General features: G+C 40.4%; 9 protein-coding genes across 9 annotated transcripts; 3 read left to right on the top strand and 6 right to left on the bottom strand.

Moving 5' to 3' along the window:
* Positions 1-25: 25 nt before the first annotated feature.
* Positions 26-1,316, bottom strand: BATDEDRAFT_22905 (uncharacterized protein; the record flags this gene model as incomplete). Its single annotated transcript, XM_006676599.1, has 6 exons — positions 26-67; positions 147-303; positions 466-733; positions 819-889; positions 975-1,069; positions 1,314-1,316. The coding sequence occupies 6 exons, from the start codon at positions 1,314-1,316 to the stop codon at positions 26-28; spliced, it is 636 nt and encodes a 211-aa protein (XP_006676662.1).
* Positions 1,317-1,683: 367 nt separating this feature from the next.
* Positions 1,684-2,333, top strand: BATDEDRAFT_9507 (translocon subunit SSS1; the record flags this gene model as incomplete). Its single annotated transcript, XM_006676457.1, has 2 exons — positions 1,684-1,777; positions 2,227-2,333. The coding sequence occupies 2 exons, from the start codon at positions 1,684-1,686 to the stop codon at positions 2,331-2,333; spliced, it is 201 nt and encodes a 66-aa protein (XP_006676520.1).
* Positions 2,334-3,472: 1,139 nt separating this feature from the next.
* BATDEDRAFT_22904 (uncharacterized protein) lies at positions 3,473-5,170 on the top strand (the record flags this gene model as incomplete). Its single annotated transcript, XM_006676598.1, has 4 exons — positions 3,473-3,537; positions 4,099-4,178; positions 4,280-4,667; positions 4,744-5,170. 4 exons carry the CDS (start codon positions 3,473-3,475, stop codon positions 5,168-5,170), a joined length of 960 nt encoding a protein of 319 aa, XP_006676661.1.
* A 247-nt stretch (positions 5,171-5,417) lies between these two features.
* BATDEDRAFT_6575 (uncharacterized protein) lies at positions 5,418-6,091 on the bottom strand (the record flags this gene model as incomplete). The annotated part of the gene is made up of 2 exons (XM_006676423.1): positions 5,418-5,661; positions 5,910-6,091. Coding segments are annotated over 2 exons (426 nt in total), but the record flags the coding sequence as incomplete, so codon positions are not given.
* A 310-nt stretch (positions 6,092-6,401) lies between these two features.
* Positions 6,402-7,244, bottom strand: BATDEDRAFT_36619 (uncharacterized protein). Its single transcript, XM_006676784.1, has one exon. It carries the CDS (start codon positions 7,226-7,228, stop codon positions 6,548-6,550), a length of 681 nt encoding a protein of 226 aa, XP_006676847.1. The 5' UTR covers positions 7,229-7,244; the 3' UTR covers positions 6,402-6,547.
* A 1,305-nt stretch (positions 7,245-8,549) lies between these two features.
* Positions 8,550-9,813, top strand: BATDEDRAFT_9483 (homoserine dehydrogenase; the record flags this gene model as incomplete). The annotated part of the gene is made up of 3 exons (XM_006676453.1): positions 8,550-9,004; positions 9,082-9,271; positions 9,355-9,813. 3 exons carry the CDS (start codon positions 8,550-8,552, stop codon positions 9,811-9,813), a joined length of 1,104 nt encoding a protein of 367 aa, XP_006676516.1.
* A 598-nt stretch (positions 9,814-10,411) lies between these two features.
* Positions 10,412-11,477, bottom strand: BATDEDRAFT_31346 (uncharacterized protein; the record flags this gene model as incomplete). Its single annotated transcript, XM_006676680.1, has 2 exons — positions 11,145-11,477; positions 10,412-10,868 (listed from the first exon to the last, which is right to left on the bottom strand). Coding segments are annotated over exons 1-2 (700 nt in total), but the record flags the coding sequence as incomplete, so codon positions are not given.
* Positions 11,478-12,228: 751 nt separating this feature from the next.
* On the bottom strand, positions 12,229-14,411 carry BATDEDRAFT_9543 (uncharacterized protein; the record flags this gene model as incomplete). The annotated part of the gene is made up of 3 exons (XM_006676460.1): positions 12,229-13,749; positions 13,825-13,961; positions 14,246-14,411. 3 exons carry the CDS (start codon positions 14,409-14,411, stop codon positions 12,229-12,231), a joined length of 1,824 nt encoding a protein of 607 aa, XP_006676523.1.
* Positions 14,412-14,618: 207 nt separating this feature from the next.
* Positions 14,619-15,522, bottom strand: BATDEDRAFT_86631 (uncharacterized protein; the record flags this gene model as incomplete). The annotated part of the gene is made up of 3 exons (XM_006676856.1): positions 14,619-14,759; positions 14,824-15,146; positions 15,252-15,522. The coding sequence occupies 3 exons, from the start codon at positions 15,520-15,522 to the stop codon at positions 14,619-14,621; spliced, it is 735 nt and encodes a 244-aa protein (XP_006676919.1).
* Between the last annotated feature and the right edge of the window lie 584 nt (positions 15,523-16,106).

Raw genomic sequence — 16,106 nt, 5'->3', positions numbered from 1 at the left:
GATATTTGAATTTGCAATTTTCTAATCAAGTCTCAGTCACTGGCTGGGCTTTGTGTCCAACAGATTCCTAAGCATGTATTCATTGTTTAGCATCCGTGAAAACATTACACTTTTGAAAACTGTTCAACTTTATAAATTAAGCATACATATAGCAATGATTGGATATGGGCAAACTGAGAATCATCGATAGGCGTGAAAGTCATGAGATGGTTACTGTCCTTGTCAAAGAGAATGGGTTCAGAGGACGATAATTGAGCACATTGGGCGGCCAACTTGGAAAAGTATTGCTTTTCATTCTTGAACCTAAAATATATTGTATAGTAGTGATTGGATTAATCTGGAAAATAGTTTAAAGATGGGTTGAAATTCAACACTATACATTCTAATGGCTTCTACATTGAAACACGTTGGTTCTATATCAAAATACATTAGCAATCTTGAATACAATACAGCTCAGACATACACTTGCCTTCTAACGAACACATGGTGCTTTCCCTAAATGAATTCTTGATATAATGCAGAATATGGCAAATGAAATCCTTATATGGACGCCATCGAATAAATTGCTGACCCAGATTAAAATAACCGTCCCGATCAATCAGTGGATGGAACATGTCGGTGATGAAGCGCACTATAGGAATCTGCTCAGGATAACTGTCAGGGATCTCTATGTAAAACTTGAATACTCCTTCCTTATAATGGCCTCTGTGTAAAAATATAGTTCCATGCCAGACTAAATAAAATAGGATCACTAAACTGAACTAGTACAATAGCAAACCAATGTCTTTTAAATCAAATCAGTCAGACATCAGACTTACGATACAAGTTGTCAATATCGGGAATAACATAAACACCGGTTGGACAACTGTTTGAGCTACGTAGATTCTTACTATTTCAAAGTATCCAGATTCAATGCCCAGAACTGGATATAACGATCAAAACCTGAAACACAGGATGTAACATATTGGACCTACTATTCAATCAAGAGCTGATATCTTCTAAACAGATTGGATGTTGATGATTCGGTTTGGTTTTGGAGTGGTGCATCCGAGTGGATGCGGTTGCTGCTCTAAAGCATATACCATCAAGATGAATTCATGCACAGGAGATTGATAGTTTAGTAGGTAAGCAATACGAGTAATCGGATATAAAGCACTATACAACGATGGTTGGTATGGTAGAATATTGCATGCAATGATTACAGATTTCAGACAGTTTCGATAGAAATCATGTCATCACCGTCAACAGTAGCAAATCCAATTTTTCTCAAGGCAACGCAGCACGAATGATGAATGAAATAAGTCAAAGCATACCATGACGCTGACTAGGATTGATGGTTGTTTAGACAAGTGCCAAACCAGTTCAAACCAGTTCAAGAATCAATGTGGCGTCTGTTTTAGTTCACGTAAAACAGTGTTGAATGCATTCAACAATCTCATAAAACGACAAGTTGTTAGTCTTGAGTTATTCCATGAAACTCGAATCAACACTCGATTGCTCTGTAATGTTCGAGTATTAATTTAATAGATTTAAATCTTGTCATGTTCTGATAAACCACGATATGAAGTGTTATCAGAATAGTAAATTAGCCTGGAAAATGCATACAAAATCGAATTCAAGTCACAAACTTGCAACTCGTCAGTTTGCTTGTAACTGATAAATTCAACCAGCATTCGTGATATAATGGAAAACTTTGTTGAACTCCTCGATGGCCCCCAACAGTTTGTTAAAGAAAGTATCCAGTTTGTTAGCAGATGCACCAAGCCTGATAGAAAGGGTTCGTATTCGTCATATGGCTGCTTTGATTATTGTAGGTGTTGAAGTGAGCAGCAGACTCGGCATATAAGAATAGATCCAGCTCTGATAACAGTCTCAATGGCAACCATCACTTTATTATGGACACTGCTAAAGTATCGTCTATTGACATGTAATGGAAATCCTGGTAGGATTGGATCAGTAGAAACCAGGAGTGGTTTGGCCATAGAGTTGGTTCTGCATACCCACTGCTAAACTGGCCATTACATCCAGGATTGTCTTTATGAACATATATGGATTGGAATGGATGCACTGTTGCTTGACTTGCTGATCACAATGCTTCACTCCTGCACTGTCAGTGGTTGGACTACACCAGCATCCACAAGCTCATTCATCCAATTATTTGTATGGCGCCTCACATGCCTTTAATATATGATCGACTAACTATCAAGTTCTTTCATGTCTACATAGAGTTTGTCAAGGTCACTCAGGCTGTAGGCGTCGGCTTCATTCTTATGGGATTCATTGGTTTCTTTGTCAAGTTGATTCATATCCCCATAAACAATATCATTGTGTAAGTCGAATCTTGTTGCTGTTCTCATTTCTAACTGGTCTTAGATCTAACTGGTTCTGCTTTTGAAACACTAGTGGTGCGGTATAAAGCCAGTCATCTTAAAGGCTCAGTAATAGGCGAAACTAGGTATAATGTAGCAGGATCAATTCTAAATCAAGAATAAACTCAAGCAGCCTTTTCTCTTACTACCAACGCTTGTGGAATGTATATGCTTTGGTTCTACTGCTTAGCAAGTAGTTTATTAGGGTGTGTAGGCATTGTATTGCAAACCGATATCAGTTTTGATATATTCGAGGGAGACTTTGCATTGATGGTGGACTTGTATAATCCACTCCAATCTTGTTTGCCATGAACGACGCTACAAAATATAGGTTTAAAGCAATAGCATTCATGCATCTACAGTCGTATTCGTGCAAAACAAAACACTGAATAGAGGCATCAAAGTATATAGTAAATAACCAGTCCCACGGTATGACTGATGCTAATTTACTGGACAACATCGTTTTTTAAACTCACTGGTCTTTTGCTGACGATTCACATGCATGGCTGCATTTCTAATGTGCAATCTTGTTTTCTTGAACGCGAACGCATGATTTTAGAATACAAAGACGAGTTGGATTGAAAGCATCAGGGCTCATTATCTGATGATTATACAATGTAACATGAGGATAATCCAAGTTCAGAACTATAGTTTGTGTTATATAATGGATGCTGTCTTGAAAAAGCAATCAATTTCTAGTAGGAAAGCAGTGAATATTTAATCATTGCATATCCAAATTAAAAGTCGATCATTGCAAGATAGTGTTCCATTCTGCATGAATAAAACTGTAAAACTTTATAATACTCTTGGGTTTGAGCAGACTTGTCTTGGTCAACATTCAGGCTCTTTCAAGGTTTAAAGACCAATCATACAACATATTGACAACTTAGTTGCTTGAAGCAGTCAAACCTAACGTATTCTTCAACATCAATAAAAACCAATCTGTATTATTTAGCAGCAATGTTCCGTTTCTGCTGTACTCTGAATCAACTGGCCGTCAAAGTTTTGTATGGCCAAAATGCCATGGTTTCAACAGCAATTGATTTGACCGAACCTGTGTAAAATATTTGTTTTTGCCCATCATTCAACAACCACAAAAACTAATGACTGGGTCAATCAAGATATTTGCAGGCAACTCACACATTGAGTTTGCAAAGCTTGTTGCCAAGTATGCGCCGTTGGCTTCATTTTCCTATATCATTATCATGCATTTGCTTCGTCTTTACTTTAACAGAACCTAAAATATGCTCAAAAACTTGATGCATGTTAAATATTCACCATATGACAAATTCTCATTGTGTCAATGATCATAGTGAATCCAATATCAGATAACAACAAGACATATCCTGCTGCGTATAAACTGCCTACACCTATTCTCACATTGCTGTGTATTGGCGTCAATTCAGTATTGCATTGACAGCCTGCTCCAATCACAACTCAGCTAGACTGAGCTGAAAAAACAAAAGGTTATCCACTCAATTTTATTTTGTCGATTCATTACTTGCCACTACCTATGTTGGGCATTTGGATTCGACTAACCTGCATTCACCATTCTGGCTCGTCTTTTCAATGACAGTTTGTCCATGATCATTGAAATTGAATGCATGCCAGTTTTTTTGATGTTTTGTTTCAACCCAATATCAATACTGCGTAAACTGTCAGTTTTTTATTTTCAAATTATTCGAGTGAATAGTGTAGCTCATTGTTTATTTTTTTATGATTAAATTAGACGCCTTGGACTTGAGCTTGCCAAATGTGTAGTTGTCAAGTACTCTAACCAAGAAACCTCTGTCACAATTGGAGAATCTGGTATGTGTAATCTATATACCATTCATTGTACATTCATGCTAGTCTTGAATTACACTTGAACGCTTCTAAAATGGCACTATCCATTGCTATCAATCCAATAGTTCGTGATGAGGATGTGTTCATTATTCAATCAGGCTGTGGCGAAATCAACGACAACTTGATGGAGCTTCTTATTATGATCAACGCATGCAAAACTGCATCTGCTCGTCGTATCACTGCAGTGGTTCCATGTTTCCCGTATGCTCGCCAAGACAAAAAAGACAAGTCGCGCGCACCAATCACTGCTAAACTGGTTGCCAACATGCTCACTGTTGCTGGTGCTAACCACGTCATCACCATGGACTTGCACGCATCTCAAATCCAAGGTTTTTTCAACATCCCCGTAGACAACTTGTATGCTGAGCCCAGTACGCTCAAATACATTATTGAGCATATCGAGGACTATAAAAGTATTGTGATTGTCTCGCCTGATGCTGGTGGTGCCAAGAGGTAGGTTCATTTGTTGTAGTAATCACTTTAAATCAATATGACTAATGATCTAAACCTCTTGCTTTACTATAAATAGAGCTGCCGCTATTGCTGATAAGCTTGATGTAGACTTTGCACTCATTCATAAAGAGCGCAAAAAGGCCAACGAAGTTTCTCGAATGATTCTTGTAGGTGACGTCAAAGGCCGTCCTTGTCTTCTCGTGGATGATATGGCTGATACGTGTGGTACTCTTGGTCTTGCTGCTAAAGTGTTGATTGAGAATGGTGCGACGAGTGTTTATGCCATGGTCACACACGCAGTTCTTTCAGGAAAAGCCATCAATGTCATCAACAACAGCTCCCTGGAGAGAATTATTGTAACCAATACAATCCCTCACGATGAAAAGAAGCTGTTGTGTAGTCGGTTGGATACGATTGATGTTGCGTCGACATTTGCCGAGGCGATTAGGCGAACCCACAATGGCGAAAGTATATCGTACCTATTTGGGTATGTTCCTAACTAGAGATCCGGATCAAGCACCACACAAGGAGTATTTTAGATTTTTATCAAATCGCAAGAATAAAGACTCCAATCGAATATATATTTGAGATTGTATTATCCGAGCCAGTGTTTCCATCACCCAACTGTTCTGTATAAAAATTCTATAGAGAGCAATTGCTCTTTTTTGAAAAGATGTTTTTAAAAGCATCTAGACTAAATTTCTGCTGCAATCTACCCAAACTTGGTTTAAACCCCTTATGACGATCCAGAATCCATGCCAACTGTGATTTGTTAATTGCACCTCGACGATACTTTCGAACGTATGCAACCGCATCCGATGGATCCATTCCATAATCAATCAGAGCGCAGCAAACAAGTACAGGAGCACGACCAATCCCGCTTACACAGTGAATGGCCAAGACAGGTTTTGTTGATGTGAGTGAGCTGGAGGATATTTTTTTGTCGAGTGTGGATGAAGTGGACAGGAGCTTTGCTTTTTGATTCAAGATGGACCTGAATGCATTGACGACTTGTGCTGTGGGAGGTGTTCCTAAAACAGTTGAACACAATATTAGTTGTATGCTACAATTGTCTAGGTTGAGAGTTGGTATTCAATGGAATGTGCATGTTGGCTTCATCGTTGATCAATGGTCAAGACCTCATTAGCCAACCTGATGCCATAAATTACCACAGGTTTGTTCTAGTAGTCTAATTCATGGTTGATGTGCTGCATCCATCCAGTATTCACCAAAAATAACCACAACTTGTATAGCCTACCATCCTCAAAATACAACTCATGAACTTTGATCCCAGCGACACTCAACAAAGAAGCATCGTATGCAGAAGGATCACATATCCGCAAGACATCAGAAACTTGATGGGAAAGCAAGAGATGGCTAAACTCATCGATATGATTCTTGTCAGGACAATCCGTAATAAGAAAGTCAATTGGAAGTGAGGAGTGGGTGATAGGAACAGCTGTCTGCTGCCATTTGCGCTGCTGGTGGGTACTGATGGAAGATTCGACATGTTTTGGCAGTGGGATGCTGCTCATCATCGTCTATGATTGAATAGATGCTGGAAAATAAATCAAAAGATGAGAAAATCAACAAATTCTGTCCAATAAACCCTAACCCTTATTTGAAACAATCCATCGTCACTTGCTAGATGACTATAAAGTGCAGTCATCAAGTCACCGCATTACCAAAAATAACTGAATGTGTTTACTGGTCCTTAAATTTTATTGGCTAGCTAATTCCAGAAAGAAATATATTTGCCAATCATTTAAACAAAAAGGCTAGTCAGCCTCTGGCATTCAGAAAGATGTGAAGCAAGGAAATGAAGTATGTAAATATGAAAAGATAAAAGAAATGTATAATGTATCGGTAGTGGGGTTCGGTCAAGGGAATATGTCTAGATCGGAAGTGGCCGAGTCTCTCCTGGATTGGACTTTGGTCATAAGGGACTTGAACCAAGTAGGACGAGTCAGAGCAGCAAGGGAAGCAGATAAAGATGTCATGGATGAAGACAATACAGACGGAGAGAGATGGGATGTTGGAGATGCAGCAAGTTGCTGCCGACTAAGCGGGGCTTCGCCCAAGTCTGAAAATCGGCGTGTTGATGACAAAGTATCAATATGAGTGACAGCGTCCGAAAACCGCACTTTTCTGAGTGGCAGAGACCGTGTAGAGGTGCAGGACACTTGTTCAGTAGAGATATTGGCAGTTGAATTACGATGGTTGGGTACTGGATGAGTGTGAGATCGATGTGGTGTGCGCTGGAACGACCTCCTAAATGGATCACTGATAAATGGAACGGATTGCCCGGTATTACCACATGAGTTTGACATGGTGTTGTCTGTTGTGACTTCATCTTCGTCATCGCTACTTGAAGTATATATGCTGCTGCTTTCCTGACCATCATTTTGCCGTCGATAACGATAGATTGAAGTAGTATTTTCAAAAGGCATGGGTTCAAACAGAGACTCTGGTGTTTGGCTGTGCTTAACAGCATCAAAAACGTCCATCATTGACGGACTAATAGAAGAAGAGCCTTTGTTGGCTTGGACAATAGTCCCCATCAGTGGGTGAGAAGAGAAGAATGACATTTGTTGAATAAGGTTAAGATTAAACTATCGAGGAAGCCAATAGAATAAACCGACATCACGTGGACTAACACGAGAATATTTTGCTTGGAGAATTTAAACTCCTGCGTGGCTGCTGAGACAAACCCGCGATCAGGTGCTTATCTCAAGCTGCAAGCACCACTGCTTTATTGTGATAAGCAGGGCTGGGAGAGTCTGTGAATTTGTAACCATCAACGTTGACTGAATTTGACCTTGCAAACGGTCAATGCTGGAAATCTCACTATCCATAAGCATGGTAAATACCACTTTATGCCATCGTCCCAAACTAGATCCCAATCCTATACAAAAGCTTTAAAATACAAACGGCCAAACTTGTATTGCTTAGAAACAGCGGCTTTATTACATCCGACTTACCTCTCAATTCCAATTTTGCCACAGTTTTAGGGTTGCTCTGAAATTACCACTACCAAGGCTGTGCTACAGTAGGATCGACTCATACTAGTCAGCTATTGAACTGTCGAGATACATTTAGATTCAAATTAGAACCCGATATGAGAATAAAAGTAATACAGCAAGATCAGATTTGTTTTGACGGCTAGATTCAATTTTTATTCAATATGAGGCTAGAATTAACCAGCAGTCTGTTGCTATCGAATATCAGTTGTCGAGTTAAAAATTACTGCTTTTGATCGACTGATCCCATTACAGCTGTATTCGCGCAAAACAGAACACCATATTCCAGCGACTTTCCTTTCCTTTACTTTGGAATAGATAGTGATTAAACATTATACCTGTTGAAGGCTGTTTCAATTGGTGTTGGCAATTCTTTGAAATACAGCGTCCATCCTATGTACAGAATCTATAGTTTTGAACCTCTCCTCATTTGGCATAGCCATGCATTGTACGATCACCAAGTTTGAAACTGAGTTTATCCATTGCAATCCATATATCAAGTTTGACTGTCCAATGTTTGTAATGCTTGGTTTGAATAAAAGAGTTGGAAACTAAACAAGTCGAGGGTTTACCGAAACTGGTGTGGGTGCTGCTTTGAACATTCATTCAGTTGTACAAAATGAACAAGGCAAAGACCGGAGCCGAGGACACAATATGGTCCAGTAAACTAGCACCAGCCATGAGATTGTTTATACTTTGATGCTTCTAGTGTTTCATCTTGCGCGAATACGGTTGTCTAGTAGATATTGTTATACCAACAAATAATGACCCAACACTCGGTCATAAAGTGTCGAGCTGTATTCATACAGTTGTGTGCGGTCATCCGTTTCTTTCCTGCTTTCAATACCAAAATATCAACAAGATGACACACACATTGCATATTGCTATGATTGGGCCTGGCCTGGTCGGGTCCGAGTTTCTTTCGCAAGTAGCTGCATATCAGCACCGGGCACTTTCTCTACCACCACTCTCCAAACCTCTCTACAATCTGGTCGTAGTGGGCATCGCATCATCCACTCGTCATTTAATCTCCTCCAATATTGATCTGCTCACTTGGAAAAAGGCACTTGCAGAAAGTCCCTCGAGCTCACTCTCTGCATTTCTTGATCATGCATCCAAGCATACTTCATGCGTTCTTGTCGATGCCACAAGTAACAACGATATCGCAGAGTCTTATCCCGATTTGATTGCTAAATATGGCCTACATATCGTTACTCCGAATAAAAAAGCATTTAGCGGCGATCTGACTCTGTATCAGCGTATTACAAGTCTGGCCGCCAAGCATAACAAACATGTTCGTCACGAAGCCACTGTTGGGTAGGTTGAATATGGATGCACTTTGGTCTCGACATTGTAGTTTAATGCGACGTTTTGTAAATCTAATGTGTTGATAGTGCTGGATTGCCAATTCTCTGTACTTTGAATGATCTAGTTCAAACTGGCGATGATATTGTCAAGATTGAAGGAATCTTTTCTGGTACTTTGTCTTACATTTTCAACTCGTTCTCAACCCCAACCACCGCACATGGCAAGCTGCCTTTGTTCTCGGATGTGGTCCAGCAAGCTAAACAGCTTGGATATACGGTATAGCTTTCAATGGGAAAATGATTTTATCAAAGCATCTGAATCTAATTCAAAGCATGCATTTTAAACTCTGATACCATTAGGAACCAGATCCAAGAGACGATCTCAATGGCATGGACGTTGCACGCAAAGTAGTGATACTTGCACGTATTGCTGGATTAGATCTATCCGTGGACACCCTTCCCATTGAAAACATTGTTCCTCAACCTCTACAAACAGTTGCAACTTCAGACGAATTCATGTCGCTTCTTTCAGAGCATGATAAACATTTTGATATGCTGAACCAACAGGCCGCTGAGCAAGGCAGCGTGTTGCGTTATGTGGGTCAAGTGGATATTAAAAACAAATGTGGCTCGGTAAAGCTGGCCATGTTTCCTTTTTCTCATCCATTTGCAGGTATGAAGGGGAGCGAAAACGTTATTGCTTTTACAACCAAAAGGTTTCCTGTACCTCTGATTATTCAAGGTGCGGGTGCTGGTGCGGCCGTTACTGCTTTTGGCATGATGTCCGATCTACTCAAGATTGCAGAAACAGTCCAATAAACAGCCGAGCGGAGTGCTTGAATTTGGGACATTTAGCTTACAAAGCATGATTCGATTTAAACCAAAATATTGTTTATTACCAAAACACAATAAGTAGAAAAGCAACGGTCAGGATAGAAACATGAACAGATTCGAGTTGTTTCAAATAGTCTAGTCGGCCCACACATTCTCTGAGCTAGCCGATGCTCTCATACCTGGTTGTTGTGGTACAGCTGGGGAGGAGTCAGGCGTGGGTATGTGAGGAAGATCAGCCATTTTTTTTGAGATTGGAGACTCGGACATAGATGTAGGAGTCAATGGACCATCATCGGTATCCGGCGCATTCTGTTGTGCATCGCATGTCACTACAGGAGCAACATCCGATGATGGTGTAGGTGAGGCTGTGGGAGTCACAGCAGCAATGTCGGTTGGCTTCAAGAACACAGTAGCCGCCTCTTTGCTGATATCCATCATCACTGCTCTCACAATTGCAAAGTCCAGTATGATGTTGTGGGTTGCTCCTTCGACTGCATACAGCAGAAATTGCTTCATCTCTCGCTGCATCCACATAGATGCACCAAGAGGAGAAATCGTATCATCCATGCCGTGCCAGCATTTTACAGAGCATGTTAGAGCACGATGATCGAATCCAAACGGCTTGTTGATTTCAAGAGCTAACAGCCAGTCCAGCTCAAATGCCTTGTATGCATCCGTAGCATGGTCCTCGGCAACACGTTCCAAGACTTGGTGCACAAAACGATCTCGAGTATTGATTAGTTCTCGAGAGCCAATGGCACCCATTTGCGTAGGAATCTGGCGAGTTGAAGACAAACTGGAGTTTGTGCTCAAAGAATATACACCACGTAACATGCGAGTAGGAAGTGAGCGTTGAATGGCATAGCTGACTGGCATGCACGGCAGGTTGGATGGAGCCCATGTGCCCAAAAGTCTCAGTGGTCCAATGATTTTGTGTTTAAGAAACTCGTAGGATGCAAGAGCATAGCTGGATCCAATCGAGTGGCCAATAATGAAGAATTTGTTGATGCCAAGAATGCTGGTCAGTTCGTCAATATAGCCTGTCATAACAAATACATGATGGTTAGTCTAGTTGCCACTAGTAGATTAGAAATGCATAAACAAATGTCTAATACAACAATCAACAAAATATTTTCATCAGCTTCAAAGCAGTGCTTGGAATGATATCTTGTAGTCGGAGCGTGGAGTAAAGATAATAGGACATGAGCTGTACTGGTAGACTGTCCAGCTCATGTATCCATCTTCCTATCCATATCCCCACATACATAAACCCCCCTCATGAAACTTGCAAAGTCCGTGTACCAATAAAAACACACCTGCTAATGACCGAAACTCCCATAGCTTTGGATGTCGAAGGGGAGTAGAAGCTCCTCTTCCCGGTCGATCAAAGCATATAATACGTAGCCCAGATTCAATGGCCATATTCTCATAGATGGCCATGAGAAACCGGTTGTAGTTGGGTCCTGGAATCCATACTACTGGATAGCCTGCCTTGTCACCAATTTCTGCATAAGATAGCTGCTCGCCTGAACGTAGCTTGACTGTTAGAGAGAAGCAAGGTCGACACATCACATCGTGTGCACGACGGTGCTTAATAGCCTCGACAGTACTTGGCTGTCGCTCAGAGTCTGATCCAAATCCAATCATTCAAGTAGTATCAGTAGTAAATTAAGAAGTAGAGTAGCAAATTTTAAGCCTTGAACCCCAAAATATAATGTGAAAAGTTGAGTGAGGAACAGTCAGATATATTATAGTCGCAAGTATTGATGGTTGGGCCCCTGATTTACCACTTATTCACGTAAAATGAAACACTAAATAAGGGTGTTGGCACATACAATCAAAGACGATTGGTGTCGACTCACAAAATTTACTGGACAGCGTTGTGCACCCAAACCCTGAATAAAGTTCACAAATCTTTCTCCTGTGCTCATTTTGTATACAAGACTGTACAAGTGTTCACATACAGTTTCATTCAATCTCACATTCTCGACACTTGTCCAATCTCCAACTCTCCACAAACACTGAGTGATGGACATGAAAACAATATTTCCGAGGCGTGTCCATCTTTGTTTTGAACCCAAGCATGAGATTAGAATACAATAATACGAGTTTTTACTGTTTGATTGGCAATATATGGGCGCAATGGATGAATGGGCGATTATACAATGTAGAACTATGCAAAATGATAAGAGGTCCCAAACTATAGATTCTGTACATAGGATGGACGTTGTATTTCAAAGAATTGCCAACACCAATTGAAAGTCAATTTTTAATAAGCGCAGCAGATGTTTAACCATTGTTTATTCCAAAGCAAAATATAGTCTGTATGATAAATACAAATGCTCATCTACGTGAATATGGCTGTAAATCTCATTCAATAATTGGGTTTACAATTTCATTTTAATTCTTTTGTATCTCAGTATTGCCAAGTGGTGATGGTCCCTTGACTTTCTTGACTTCAGCAACAACACTTGTAGCAAAATTCATCGAATCTCCAATACTTGGATATCGTCCGAGTGCAGGTGCTGTGTGTTCTTCAAGTGACTTCAAGTGTTCTTCTAAAAGTCCTCCTGCCGCAAGAATAAATCCAAGGAATACTGGTGTAGGTTTCAATGGACGAGTGAGATATTCTGGATGATACTGTGTTCCAACAAAATATGGGTGATCTGGAAGCTCTGTGATGATCATTCGTTCTCCTTTTTCATCACGTCCAACAAATCTGAGTCCTCCTTCTTCAAGGCGAGCAATGTACTCTGGATTCACTTCATATCGGTGGCGGTGACGCTCGTGCACCATATCAACTCCGCCATACATCCGGCGAACAATAGAATTTTTGGTTGTTGCGGCAAAAAGCGTTGCACGAGATCCTAAGCGCATTGTACCACCCATATGTGTCTTGGATATTTCAGGCATAAACACAACAACTGGGTGTGGAGTCTCCTTGTCCATCTCGGTAGAATTGGCTTTGGCAAGACCAAGAACATTACGAGCATACTCAATCACTGCAAGCTGCATACCCAGGCAAATACCCAAGTATGGGATTTTGTTTTCACGAGCCCATTTGATGGCCGCGATTTTGCCTTCAGTACCTCGCTCACCAAATCCTCCTGGAACAAGAATACCATTGGCACTCACAACGTATTTCCATGCCTCATGGTACTTGAGTGGATCTTTGGCTAAAAAGGTAGACTCGAGCTCCTCTGCTTCTACCCAGTCAAGAATTAGTTTGAGATTGCACGCCATGGCTGCATGCTCCAGTGACTTCACCACAGATATATACGAGTCATGCAAAGACGTGTATTTTCCAACAAGAACAATACGCACAGTATCATGCAAGCGATCGATTCGGGTGCATAACTGCTGCCACTTGTTGAATAAAGATGCTGCTTCAGGGCTAGGCCTAGGCTGCATATTGAGTCGCTTTTCAAGCATCTCAACCAACCCTTGATCATTTAAAAGTAGGGGGACGTGGAAAACAGACTTGCAATCATGAACCGCCATGACATGCTCTGGTGGAACATGACAAAACATTGAAAGCTTTTTCTTGACATCAGGCTCAATTGGAGTAGTGCAGCGACAAGCAATCAAGTCTGGAGAAAGTCCAAGACCTCGAAGATCACGAACACTGGCCTGGGTAGGCTTGGTCTTTTGCTCTCCCACAGATCCAACAATAGGAACAAGAGATACATGAATAAGAGCAAAGTTGTCATGGCCTACGCGGAATTGAAACTGGCGCATGGCTTCAATAAATGGAGCAGACTCAATATCACCTACAGTTCCACCTAATTCAATGATGCATACATCTGGCTCAAGACCAGATCCATCTACTGGAACCTTGGCAACACGCTCAATCCAGTCTTGAATGGCGTCTGTAACATGAGGCACAACCTGGACAGTTTTTCCAAGATAATCTCCTTTGCGCTAATATTGTAGTATACAAGACAATCAATTCACACTCAATCTGTATATTCAAAACAGTACAACAATAAAATTTACCTCTTTTTCGATCACACTCTGATAAATCTTGCCAGTGGTGATGTTGTTATCACGAGTCAAACAGATATCTAAGAATCGCTCATAATTTCCAAGGTCGAGATCGACCTCACCACCATCGTCAAGAACAAATACTTCTCCTAGTAAACAGTAGTTTATGTCCAGAAATAAATTAGTGACGCATAGTATGATTTCAAGCTGTAGGGAACTCAAAGGTAAGCCATGCAATTTGCATAAAACAACCATAGTACTATTTAAAATAGGGCAAATGTTGTTTCTTGTGCCAATTGTATGTGTCAAACATTTTTACAATGACGGATCAAACAGAAAAGAGAAAAATCCAGCAACCAAAAACCTCGTATCATACGCTTGAATAGCTATTCAACTACCTCCTATTCAAACTTTGAATGCATTTGACTCTTACCGTGATCAAGAGGAGTCATAGTTCCAGCATCGATGTTAAGGTACGGATCAATCTTGATAGACGTTACTCGCATGCCTCGAGTGTGGAGTAAAAGACCAGTAGAAGAGGCAATTACACCTTTTCCAATACCAGAAATCACACCACCAGAAACAATGATATACTTCATATTTGAATAATACTGTTTGAAATAAAGTAGAGATACAAAGCAATAGAACTAGGCGACCGACCAGTACTGGCTTATATGCTGACCAGTAATCGGTAAACTTTTTTTCCAAAATTTTCGACTGTAAATTGAATCAAGAAAATAGGTTTCATGCACTCATCCGCCGACATTTATCAACCACCTCTATTCACATACAATTTGAAATGTTTTTTAATTCTCTTGAACAGTTTTTGAGGTTTGCTTAAGCCATGTAGTGGGAAATTCAAGGTTTCGTGCAGTCTGACGAACACCTTTTGGTCGTTTTGCATGGGTGAGATTCACTGGCACATCAGTAAACGAATCCGTTGTGTCCTGATCAACAGTGCATAAAAAAGTTTAATAGACATTCTAAATATAAATATAAATATAATATTACCTTGGCTGCTGCAATCATTTCGTCCATGTATCCACTGAGCTGTTTGAGAGAAAGAGCACGATCGATATCCTCAGACAAGGAATGTGACTGTCCTTTGGAATCGGCCATGGAAACCAAATCCATATAAGGATCGTATGCCTTTCCAGCAAGAAGCAAAAACTTGTGTTTTTGTGGAGGAGTCAGACCCAAGTCTGCCACTCTGACTTGCAATGCAACGGCATTATTAACAGGTGGTGGACGTGTAAAGTCGTATGTGTATCTCTCAGTGTATTTTACACAGATGGGCTTGGTAGGAGTAGCAGGTTCGAATGGCTTGTGCAGATCTAATTCAGGTAGATTAGAAAATAAAAATACATGATTCGTACTCGAGTGCATTATCAACATTAACCAAAAACTTGATATTCCAACCCAAATGGCATTTTACTCACGAGCTAGATCCTTTTTGGCATGCTTCATTTTAAGCAGGGAAGTCTTTACCCAATCTGCAGTTTCCATAAAATCTATCTCAAATCTAGTAAGTCCATCTACATCTAGATCACCAGTAAGTGGTATGCTAGGAATTCCAGTGTTGCTAGCACTATCCCCAGCGGATTTTCGAGCAAAAAGTGGTGTGTATGAGTTGAAAGAGCGAGCATTCAATGAAAATAATAAATGACAAGATGGTCCAAGGCCAGTGGACAATCGCAAGACTGGTTGCATCCTCAATGGCAAATACAATTGTCGAGTTGATTGAAAGATGAATGGAAATGTCAAGAAAACAAATGGTGGCTAGACTGAATAATTATAGAGCCATGCAAGTCTTTTCCTGAGGGGAATTTATCAAGCGTGGATTGATTTCACAGCTGTATTCATGTAAAATAGAACATTCTTGCAGTGATTATTCAAGAATACAAAATAGTTGAATATTTGTTACGCCTATTAGAAATCAACTTGAATCGACATTGTCAATCAAACTATACAAACCCATCTTTGCATTCTAGACTATCAGATACGCACGCGACTAGTTCAAGAAACAACTGTTGTTTGGTGCTGGTCACCCAATGCTTACCCATAATCAAAGGAGAGTCAAAGTTGAACAAATTCCAAGAGTGAGTTGATTGGAACAAAGAATGTTGCTTTAAACACTCGTTTGGCTTTCTGTACAAAAACGAGCATGGAGAAAATCCAACTTTGTCAAGGAATTAGTCAACAATGTTCAGTAAATGCGGTGTAAAATCGCACCAATCATTTCACAGAATTCGTCTGTTTTTATATAATTTGACTTCCTTATTTAGTTCCATTTT

This window comes from Batrachochytrium dendrobatidis, assembly GCF_000203795.2.
Source record: "Batrachochytrium dendrobatidis JAM81 unplaced genomic scaffold BATDEscaffold_2, whole genome shotgun sequence".
In the NCBI taxonomy this organism is placed as follows: Eukaryota; Fungi; Chytridiomycota; class Chytridiomycetes; order Rhizophydiales; genus Batrachochytrium; species Batrachochytrium dendrobatidis.
This window is presented reverse-complemented; position numbering and strand designations above follow the sequence as displayed.